General features: G+C 38.1%; 1 protein-coding gene across 1 annotated transcript in view; it reads left to right on the top strand.

Moving 5' to 3' along the window:
• vps50 (VPS50 EARP/GARPII complex subunit) overlaps positions 1-11296 on the top strand; it is a 109542-nt gene extending 98246 nt beyond the window's left edge. Inside the window, exons 23-28 of the mRNA XM_078422914.1 lie at positions 1585-1733; positions 4166-4262; positions 4439-4597; positions 6544-6665; positions 8296-8485; positions 8756-11296. Coding sequence (XP_078279040.1) covers positions 1585-1733; positions 4166-4262; positions 4439-4597; positions 6544-6665; positions 8296-8485; positions 8756-8875 — 837 coding nt within the window. The 3' untranslated portion in view covers positions 8876-11296. The remainder of the gene's footprint in view (positions 1-1584; positions 1734-4165; positions 4263-4438; positions 4598-6543; positions 6666-8295; positions 8486-8755) is intronic.
• Positions 11297-12246: the final 950 nt, after the last annotated feature.

Here is a 12246-nt window from a genome sequence, read left to right as displayed (position 1 = left end):
TGTAGTACTTATATAAAATGGTTGATTGATGCTTCGTGCAGACTTGGTGGGCGAAAGTGCTTTCCATCTCTTACCTGAGGTTTGTGTCAGAATGTAATACGACAGAATGGTCTACATCTCAGAGTTTTAAGAGATAATGAATGCTCCAGTTGTCACCCAGACGTTTGAAGTTTCTAGAATTGTTTCTATGGATTGGAGGGTGCTAAATGTGAGCCTTATATTTAAGGACAAGCGCAGGGGGAAAATGGTCACTGCAATCCTGGTGGTGTAATGTCAGCAGAAGGGAGAATGCTAGAATTTATAAAGAAGGCTATATTAATAGAATACCTGGAATAATAGAATTGAGTAGAGTTTGCATCGATTTATGGAAGGAAAGTATGTTTGACTAACTTGTTGAGTCTGTGACTAATAGAATAAATTAGGGGAACCAATGGTCCTGGTAATTTAAGTGTTTTGGAGGCTTTTGATAAAGTCCCGCATTAGTCAGTCAACAACATTGGAGCACGTGAAATTGGGGGGAATTCATTGAAATGGATCGAAAATTGATTATCAATTAGAAAACAAATACCCTTCTCCGGTTGGCAGATTGTGATGGATCTGGTGCCACTAGGATTGGCATGTGGCCCCCAGCTGTTAGCAGTCACTCGGTGATTTGGCTGCAAGGGTCAAGTATCATAAATTCCAAATTTACTGATGATGGAAAACTCGATGAGATAGGAAGAGTGTGTCACAAAGATATATAGATAAGCTGAATGAGTGGATGAAAACATGGTATATAGAATATAAAGTTGGAAAATATGATGCCAAAAGAGAACGGCAGAATTTCTTGAATGGTTAGGAATTAGCTACATTGATGTTCAAAAGAACCTAGGAGTATTTGTACACATCCTTGACTGCCTCTATATAATGCAACAAACTATCAGGAAAGCAGATGGTGAAACGATTAGTATACAGGAGGAAGGAAGCCTTCTAGCAGTTTTATTGAGCCTTGGTGACACTACATCTGGAATACTAGGTACACAACGGTTTTGGTGTCCTCACCTTAGAAGGGAGGTGGTTACTATATTTGAAGTGCAGCAAAGATTTATTATACTGGTTCCATAGATAGCAGGTTTACTGTATGATGAGAAAATGAGCAAGTTAGATTTCTAATCTCAAGTTAGAAGAATATCTAATTGAAATTTAAAACAATTCTTATAGGGGCTTGCAAGACTGAATGCTGGGGGTCACAATATGCAAATAAGGGGTAGACCTTAGAAGTAAGATAGTTGAAAAATCCTTGAATAAAATTGTGGTTCGTCTTTGGCATTGTCAGCCTCCACAGCCCATCCTGAATTATGGTGAAGGCTCAGACACTGAATTCATTTAAAACAGTGATTGATCGATATCTGTATTTAAAGCAGATCAGAAAATATTGAGATATTGCAGGCAAATAACAGGTCAGCCTTGATTGATGAAAGGCAGAACAGGCTTGAAGTAGACGATTTGTTTCCTTATTCAATCTTGGAAGCATTATTTTCATGTAAAAGGCCTTTATATAAAGATGATAATTAATAATTGGACATTTCATTTCTTTATATATAGGAGGCACCATCTGAAACTTCTGGCTCATTGACAACAACAGAGGAGAGAAAAGAAAAGGTTCCAAGCCCACATCTCAGTCATCTTGTTGTTCTAAATTCAGCTGAAACATTATATGGTCTTGCTGAAAGGGTGGTGGCGACCGAATCTTTGTAAGTTACTCCCCATAATTTGCTGAATGATTAAAGCTCTCATTCTTATTTCAATACCTTCAATGAAAGGCCAAATAGTATCTGGAATCCAGATGATTTCCAAGGTATTTTCTATCAAATTTTATATTTCTCAGAGATAGTTATATTTTCAGCACTGAAGGCGTTAAATGGCCCTAGAAATCGTGGATGCATTGGTGATCATTTTCCAATGTTTTATAGACTGGATCAGTTCCTGTGGACTGGAAGGTAGCTAATGTAAACTTTAAGAAAGGAGGGAGAGAGAAAACAGGGAATTATAGACCAGTTAGCCTGACATCGGTAGTGGGAAAGATGCTTGATGTGATTATTAAAGATGTAATAGCAGTGCATTTGGAAAGCAGTGACATGATCGGTCAAAGTCAGCATGGATTTACGAAGGGGGAATCATGCTTGATTAATCTTCTAGAATTTTTTGAGGATGTAACAAATAGAATGGATAAGGGAGAGCCAATGGATGTGGTGTATCTGGACTTTCAAAAAGCCTTTGACTAGGTCCCACGCAAGAGATTAGTGTGCAAAATTAGAGCACATGGTATTGGGGGTAGGGTATTGACATGGACAGAGAACTGGTTGGCAGACAGGAAGCAAAGAGTAGGAATTAACGGGTCTTTTTCAGAATGACAGGCAGTGACTAATGGGGTGTCATAAGTCTCGGTGCTGGGACCCCAGTTATTTACAATATATATTAACAATTTAGACGAGGGAATTAAATAGAATATCTCCAAGTTTGCGGATGACAGAAAGCTGGGTGGTAGTGTGACCTGCGAGGACGATGCTATGAGGCTGCAGGGTGACTTGGATAGGTTGAGTGAGTGGATAGATGCATGGCAGATGCAGTATAATGTTGATAAATGTGAGGTTATCCACTTTGGTGGCAAGAACAGAAAAGCAGATTATTATCTGAATGGCGTCCGATTAGGAAAAGGGGAGGTGGAATGAGACCTGGGTGTGCTTGTACATCAGTCACTGAAAGTAAGCATGCAGGTACAGTAGGCACTGAAGAAAGCTAATGGCATGTTGGCCTTCTTTGCGCGAGGATTTCCGTTTAGGAGCAAGGAGGTCCTACTGCAGTTGTACAGGGACTGGTGAGACCGCACCTGGAGTATTGTGTGCAATTTTGCTCTCCTAATTCGAGGAAGGACATTATTGCTATTGAGAGAGTACAGCATAGGTTCGCCAGGTTAATTCCCGGGCTGGCGGGACTGACATATGATGAAAGAGTGGGTCAGCTGGGCTTGTATTCACTGGAATTTAGAAGGATGAGAGGGGATCTTATAGAAACATACAAAATTCTTAAAGGATTGGACACCCTAGATTCAGGGAAAGTTCCTGATGTTGGAGTCCAGAAACAGGTCACAGTTTAAGAATAAGGAGTAGGCCAGTTAGGACTGAGATGAGGAAAAACTTTTTCACACAGAGAGTTGTGAATCTGTAGAATTCTCTGCCACAGAAGGCAGTGGAGGCCAATTCATTGGATGTTTTCAAGTGATAGTTAGATTTAGCTCTTAGGGCTAAAGGAATCCAGGGATGTGGAGAAAAAGCAGGAACTAATCCATGGTGATCCACTGATTTTAGATGATCAGCCATGATCATATTGGTTTGAGGAACATGATGAAGTGTTTACGGTGTTGCCCTGGCCTCCAAATTCTCCACATCTCAATCCGATTGAGCATCTGTGGGATGTGCTGGATCGACAAGTCTGATCCACGGTGGCTCCCCCTTGCAACTTATAGGACTTGAAGGATATGCTGCTAATGCTTTGGTGCCAGATACCACAGGACACCTTCAGGGGTCTTGTGGAGTCCATGCCTCGGCAGCACGGCAGACCAGCAACATATTAGGCAGGTGGTCATAATGTTTTGGCTCATCAGTGTATATACTTTTGTGATATCGTGGGATGGTTGACATCTTCTGCCATTACTGCATAGTTTTTTCCAGGTGCTCTGTTTTCCTCCCACATTCCAAAAACGAACAGGTTTGTTGGTGAATTGGCTTTTGTAAATTGTTCCTTGTGTGTAGGATGGTGCTGATATATGGGGTGATCGCTGGTCAGCATGGACTCGGTGGGGCGAATGGCCTGTTTCCCTGCTACTGAAGTCTAATTCCTAGCTTCCTTGCAGTGAAGCATATGGCATTAAGCACAACTGAGCCTTTTAATCAAGGTTTCCCAAACTTGCTTACCAATCTCCTGCCTGCCATATCCATCTTTGACTCTGGCACTTGCAAACGTTAAGGTAAATTCATAGTTTGAAGCCGTCATTTATAGATGTAGTTGCTTATGGTACTCAGATGAACTCTGACTTTACCACTTCATTGGTTCATTTGATAATATTCTTACGAAGCAGACAATAATTACCAAATGATTAATAATCTTAAATATCTGTATTTTCCAGGGTGTTTCTGGCTGATCAGTTTGAATGTTTGCAACCTCATCTTGATGCAATGATGCCTTCAGCTAAGAAGCCTTTTTTGCAACAGTTTTATTCACAGGTCGGTACTGAATTTTGCAAATGCCATACTTTCACCATAGTGATCATTTTAATGATCATTTTTTATATGCCTGCTTAAGGTAAAAATCAAATCACTTCCAGTTGACAGTTTGTTTTGTTTTGCCATGGATGATGATATTCTTTCTGTATTCTCTCTTCCCATCTGATAACAAATAGACTGTGTCAACTGCCAGTGAGCTGCGCAAACCAATTTACTGGATAGTGGCTGCTAAAGCGATCGATTACGAACAGATGCTTCATCTTATGGCTAGTGTGAAATGGGATATTAAAGAAATCATGTCACAACACAATGTGTACATAGATACTCTTCTCAAGGTAATTGCAAGAATTGAAATGATCATGATAGCAGAATATTGCAATTTATCAAATAGTTGTCAGATTAATATAATCATTTCACAGTATCAAAACCTTGGAGTTTGTTTGTGGAAAAGGTATTTTCTATACTTTATTCCCTGGAACTGAAGAGTTACTCACCCTTTGTAATAATACTCAGCACACTATGATGAAAGAACTGTCCCACGTATACGATATTCATCATGACCAAAGGCAAATGCAATGGTAACATTGCAGAGGACTAGAATATAAAAACAGATATGTAATGCTGAAGCTTTATAAGACACTGGTCAGACTGCATTTGGAGTATTGTGAGCTGTTTTGGGCCCCATATCTGAGGGAGGATGTGCTGGCATTGAAGAGGGTCCAGAGGAGATTTACGAGGATGATCCCAAGAATGATTGGATTAACATATGATGACCCTTTGATGCCACTGGACCTGTACTTGCTGGAGTTTAGGGGCTGAATGACCTGATTCTGCAGCTGTATCTTTTGTAAATGGAATATTTTCATACAACAAAACACTATCTTACAGGTTGATATGATTTAACTTCATTGAAAGCAGTATTAAATATCATGGCCAAGTCATCTTTCAATCTCCCCATGATGTATTCTTGGTCTCCTTTCCCTAATCTCCAAGTCACTCCTTTATAACATCTTCCACTTACTTGGGCCAGTCTACACATGTATCAGACGGATGATGCCTCCACTTAGTTCTATCGCTGTCTGACCTCTCATACTGTCCGTTTACTGCGCTGTCTTGTTTCCATGGGTTTATCTTTTGGAAAATCGATGTCTGTCTTTGGCTGCTGCCAACAGCCTTCATTGCCCACTTCAAGCACAGCCTAAGGTTTATTAAGATTCAAAAGCTCAGTGTCCTGTTTGACTTCAGTATTTGAACTTCAATATCCTTTATACTGCAAAGATCATGTCTGATTTTTTTTCTGTCAATCCACCATTGAAACCCTCATCACTACATTATTCACGTTAAATGCTTATACTTGTGTTTATTCCTCCATGAAGTTCCCCAAAATTCTATGATCAATGTCACAACTTTAATTACTATCCATCAACCCTCACCAACTTCTACAGATGCACTGTAATTTTATTGGGCTGCATCACAGCCTGGTTTGGAACGGGTCCATCCAAGACTGCAAGAAATTGCAGAGAGTAGCGGACTTAGCCCAGACCATCATGCAAACCATCATGGTTTGCATGATGGAACGTCTTCCTTCCATTGACTCAATCTATACTTTACACTGCCTCAGCAAAGCCACCAGCATAATCAAGGACCAGTCTCACCCTGATCACTCCCTCACTGTCCCATAAGGCGAGAGGTATTGAAGTTTAACTCCAGATTCAGAGTTGGTTTCTTCCCAGCTGTAATCAGGCAACTGAACGGTTCTCTCATCAGTTAGAGTACAATCCTGATCTCCCATCTACCTCATTGAAGACCTTTGAACCACCTTTAATCGGACTTTATCTTGCACTAAATGTTGTAACCTTTATTTGTGCACTGTGGACGGTTTGGGTGTAATCATGTATAGTCTTTGACTGGATATTTGGCAAATAAAAGCTTTTCACTATACCTTGGAACATGTGATAATAATGTACTAAACTGAACTAAAAGTTGCCTTTTCCTTTTGTGCACCTTCAACTTGCCAATTGGAGCGATTTTTTTTCACTAAAGCTTCACACTTTCCCATCCCAAATACTTGATTCTATCCACTGTAATCTGGCCTCTAATCACCATAAAAGCTATCACTTTTCTTCCCAGCGCTTTGTTTTGTTTTTTTATCTTGCATAAGAAAATTTATGAGAAAATTTGTCTTCTACATATGTGCTATGACAAAGTATATACGTATTAATAATCAGATTGTAGTGAAGTAGAGTTTTCTTGTATTTGATTCTGATAACTGTTACTATAGGAGTTTGAACATTTCCATAAGAAGTTATCTGAAGTTTCCAAACGGGTGCGTATACCGTTCCAAGTGTCCAATGTCCTTTGGGAGCATTGCATCCGGCTGGCAAACAGAACTATAGTAGAAGGGTAAGTTAACTTCAGTTGGCTATTTCCTAATTACAAAATGTCCTCATTTCTATAAGAGAAATTACAAACACCTGATAGTTTTTCGAGATCAAATGAATTTGCAAAAAAATTCGTCCATAGATGTTTGCAATAATTTAAACCATTTCTCTGGTCAGAAAATGCTGGGCTCTCTCAACGAGCTTGGCAGTATGTGGAAAGAGAAACGGTTAATGCTTCCCGCACAAAGCCCTTCATCGGGCAGAACTATTGTTTGAGATTACGTGCTTAAGGTTTGGTGTGAAAGTTGAACCTGTAGCATTCCTACTGAAACACATTTGGCACTGGTAAACAATGGAAATATATTGAATGTTTCATTTACTCTATTGAAGGTTCACTTCACAGTGTCTTGTTGGTGTTTTAAATCATAAACCCATCTTGTCCTTGTTGGTCAAAGAAAAGCTGCCCTGTCAAATCCTACCTTACATGAGTTGATCCATAGCATTGACTCATGGCTCTTTAATTATAAGGAAAATAGAACAATGAGGCACAGGAATAGACCCATCAGCCAACAATGCCTGTGCTGACCACGAACAATATAAACTAATGCCATCTGTCTGTACGTGGCATGCATAACACCATTCTATGCTTCTCCATGTCCCTGTCTCAATGCCTCTTAAATATTGCTGCCACTTCCTTTTTGCAGCACATTGCAGGCCACCATGTGTGTGTTGAAACAAATCCCCTTGTAAATCTACATCAAACTCTTTCCCCTCTCCCAAGACCTCTACCCTCTTATGTTTTTACATTTCTATCCTTGCTAAAAGGACTTTAACCATCTCCCCTATCTATGCCTTTCATAATTTTATAAACTTCCATCAGGTGCCTCCAATGCTCCAGTTTAAATCCGAGTTTGTCCAATCTCTCTGTATAGGTAATATCTCGTACTGGCAGAATCCTGATAAACCTCTTCTGCTCTCTCTCCAAAGCCCTCCACATTCTTCCTGTAATGGAGTGACTGGAACTGCACACTTACTGCAAATGCAGCCTAACCAATGTTTCTTGCACCTGCAACATGACTTCCCGACTTTTACATTCAACATCCCAACTGACGAAGGCAGGCATGCCATACATCATCTTTACCATTCTATGTGCTAATGTTACCACTTTCAAGGAGCTGTGGATTTGCAGCCCAAGATTTCTCTGAACATTAATGCCCTGAGGGTCCTGCCATTTCCTGTACACTATCCTCTCACATTTGTCCTGCCAAAGTGCAATACGTCACTCTTGTCTGGATTAAACTCCATCTGGTATTTCTGAATATATTTGACAAAGATAAAAAAATAAAGATTATTAAACTAAAAATAAAAATTAAAAGTAAAGTGAGATAAAGATAAAAATAATCTTTAATATTCAACTCCAAATTTCTATCAGATTAAGCTTTTACAAAGGTCTATATACAACTTAATTGTGCATCAGTTTTTTTCTAAAAGTTGTTAAAGGGTTTTTATTCAATTTAAATGGTTGTATTGTATTCGATGCTTTGCTTTAAGAAATGTAATTTCTCATAACTAATGGTGAAAAATAAGTTGAATGTTATCTTCAATTCATCATATTTACTGGGCTGAGCAGTTTCCTTCCTTTTCTATTACAGTTATGCCAATGTGAAAAAATGCAGTAATGAGGGACGGGCTTTGATGCAGTTGGACTTCCAGCAGTTTTTAATGAAGCTGGAGAAACTGACTGATATCAGACCAATTCCTGATAAGGAGTTTGTGGAAACCTATATTAAAGCCTATTATCTAACAGAAAATGATATGGAGCGGTGGATCAAAGAGCACAGGGTAGGTAGGGATTGTGGGTGGTGGAGAGGGAAGGCTTAAACTTTTTGAATTATTTAAAAAGTTTAATTAATAAAAATTTACAAAAATATTTGTACAACTGTCTAGTATTATCTTTATTGTAAATGATCAAAACAATAGTCGCACATCTGTAAAGTGTTTATACTTCTGTTAGAATTTCAAGTATCAGCCCATTTAACTTTCTTGTCAGCACATTATTCCTTTGACTGAGTGTTTTTTTAAATTCTAAAATGGTATGTTTTCTTTGGACAGGAATATTCATCCAAGCAGTTAACCAACCTTGTGAATGCATGTCTCGGCTCCCACATCAATAAAAAAGCACGACAGAAGCTGATAGCAGCCATTGATGAACCTGAAAGACTTAAGCGATAGCCTTTACTGATGTTTGCGTATTGGTGTTGTCCTGGATCGCAAAGGGATGCATATTTCCACTACAAATTAATACATCAGGGCTCTCTTCTGTTACACACGTTTATGATGCATGCTACATGTTTTCTGACAACAAAAAAAGAACTGGAAATGCTGTTCAAGTGACAAATGTATGTTATTGTTTAGCTTTTGTTCTGGTCTTGGTAAGTCAATTCAATATTCATAATAATGCTGTCTTTAGAGCCCATATGAAAACTTTTCATTGTTAAGGTCATTATTTGGTGGGGGAAGGCTTAAATTTTTCATTGTTAGAATATGGACTGTGAGTATTATATATTACAATTGAATGAAACTGTACATTAATTAGTGTTACGGTCTGAACTACTGATTTTACAATATCTTTTCTGTATGGAAAGAGTAAATATGAACAACTGAAGGATGTTTATGCTTCATATAGAACCACTGTAAGCAAGGTTAAAAATTCAATTTGTATATTCTAATTAATTTGTTCTGATTAAAAAAATTGAAAACTATTTGTTTTTTGGTGAAATGCAATTGATCATGGATTGGTAACTGAATAAACAATCTACAAATTAGAGAATTTTTGTATCTATCATATCAGTATTTTATCAAGCATACAGTTGTGAGAATGTGTCCGATGAACAGCATTAATCTTAAGAACAGTTTTCATCTCAATGCTGCAAGTATGTAGGTATGTAGGTTAATTGGCTGGGTAAATGTAAAAATTGTCCCTAGTGGGTGTAGGATAGTGTTAATGTGCGGGGATCACTGGGCGGCATGGACTTGGTGGGCCGAAAGGGCCTGTTTCCGGCTGTATATATATGATATGATATGATAAGTCCCAGTTTAATTAAAATATATAACATACACTATCACCTCGTTACCTTGAACAAGATTGCACTTGTACCATCTAGTCAGACTGAGCTTTGGGATGATACAGTCAGTAAAAGTTCTGATAAAGGTAACACCACATTTTCAAAGGACTTAACCACATATCATGGCATTTTACACATTGTCCAAGTACTTCCAACATTAGCACAGCCAGTAGAGCTGATGTCTCAGTGGCAGAGAAGAGGGTTCATTCATGACTTTGGGTGTTGCCTGTGTGGAGTTTACACATTCTCCCTGCGAGGCAAGGATGTCTGAGTACTCTAAACTAAACAAAACTTAGTTGTAGTACACGAGTACGTTAGACAAAATGAACGTTGGACACGCTTCAGCCCGACTGCTTTTGTTTTGTGCTATGATTTTCCCCATTGAATCTTCTGTTATTTTTATGGTAATTTGACATCAATAGGCTTACTTTCTGTCAATTTAAATCAATCCACCTTGATGCTGCATAAGATGCAAGAGAAAAGCTTTTCATCAACGTTAAGGCATATAATAACATATCAATCATAGCATGTTTATAAAAATATATATCTATTAGAGAATTATTTAAAATCTGAATGATTATTTTGGGGAAAGAGTTGAGATGAAATGTGCAACAAAAAAAAGCAAACATTTGAAAATCTGGCTTTAGCTTATAAATTTGAGGTGAATTCCAATAATCAAGAACATTGCTTGAAGTATTAAAATGGCCACTTGCAAGCGTTTGGTTACAATATTAGACCTTCCTACTAAACATACACTCGGGAATAACTTCACTCGAAGGACTTCAGCTGTTCAAGAGGAGGCTCACAATCACCATCTCAAGGAACAAATCCTGTGCTTTCTAATAATAACATGTTTTAATAACACAAAATGAAACTGAAGTTTTAAATCTTCACCCTTAGCTAATTGAAGCAATATTCTTGGAGTCTTCATCCAGCCACTTCCTAAGGATGGAATGCAATGACTGCAAAGTTTCTAGATAGTTCAAGGTCCAAGGAAGAGAATATATATATATGTTCTCCAATATAGCACCAAAGACCATCCATAGAAGTGGTGTAGCTTATCCCACTATGAGAAAGGAGGCCACAGAAGCAGCAAGTTTGAAAAGTGAATACCCAGGTAGTAACAGCCAGGATTTATGAACTCAAGGAATGGCTCCAGTACAGCAAGACACTTGACAGCTCAGCGTAAATTATTTTAAAGTAAGAGCTCATATCACAATAAGATTGTACACGTTATTTACATAGTCGGTAGTTTCACCCTATATCTTCGACTCAACTATTTTTCTTTTTGTTCATTTAATCAGTTTTGCATTTTAGCAATTAGTTTCCTTTCTTGAGTACATCAGCAAGAATAAATGGTAACAATTACTTTTAAACCAGTTTATGATATGAATTTAAGCCTTCCCTTGAAGCAACCTTGAGTTATCTGGAAATGTTTTACATTGTTGCTTACGATATTAACAGTTAAGACCTACATCATATGTATTTGTTTGGGGCCTCCATTTGTTCTGTCCATTTAAAGACCATGTCAGTTTTCTCATCAATTAAAGTTGGGATGTTGTATTCTGTTTCAATATTTCATTTCAGTACAATATAATTTCCCATCAATTAAAAATTAGAATTATTCCCAAGAATTTTTCCGTCATTTGTGGAAATCAGATTCCAATGTGATCGGCAGCTGTAATCACCACGTGACTAAATTTTGATGGAAGTTTCCGGGGTTGTAATCATAGCTGCTCCACCATACCAACACTCAGCACTACAGTTCAGAAATAGGCAAACCTGAAAAATAGTGGTAAGTCTCAGACGGAGAAATAAAGCTGTCCTTGTTCTCAGACAGCTCACAGACCTGCTAAATGCTTCGCTTTGTGGGGCATGCTGTTTGAAACATTATCTATCTATTTATCTTCTATCTATTCTATATACTAAAACTCAGATCTTGTATATATATATATATATATATATATAAATCTATGTAATTCAAAATATCCATAGCGCCACAATTTTTGCACCATCTTCGTCACCATTCTTGCGGCGACTGTTTCCAACAACGTTTATTTAAATTGGTCGTTTATTTTTTAAGTTAGAGAGGTTTTAAAGTTAAAACATTTCATTTCTAACTGATGATGCATATTTTGGGACTTACTTAAATTGGGTTTTGTTATAGAAAAATACTTTGGAAACATAATGGATAAAGATCATTATGATTTTTTTTAAAGTATCACAATTCTAAGGGGGGAGATATGTGATGTATACATGCAACAATATGGTAAAGCTGCTATGTGATGTATACATGCAACAATATGGTAAAGCTGTGCCTACGCATTTGCTAAAATACACAGAGTTTAAAATGGAGATCTTGTGTCCAGACGTGTGTTGTAGACGTTCGCGGCGTTGAACGATACGAGATGAGGAATCGAGCGACACGCGTTTGCAGCGGTCCCGACATCTTGCGGAGCGCTGCCTTCACTGCACGGT

The sequence above is a fragment of the Rhinoraja longicauda genome, chromosome 2 (genome assembly GCF_053455715.1).
Source record: "Rhinoraja longicauda isolate Sanriku21f chromosome 2, sRhiLon1.1, whole genome shotgun sequence".
Lineage (NCBI taxonomy): Eukaryota > Metazoa > Chordata > Chondrichthyes > Rajiformes > Arhynchobatidae > Rhinoraja > Rhinoraja longicauda.
Note: the sequence above shows the minus strand (reverse complement) of the source record. Positions and strands in the feature narration are given on the sequence as shown.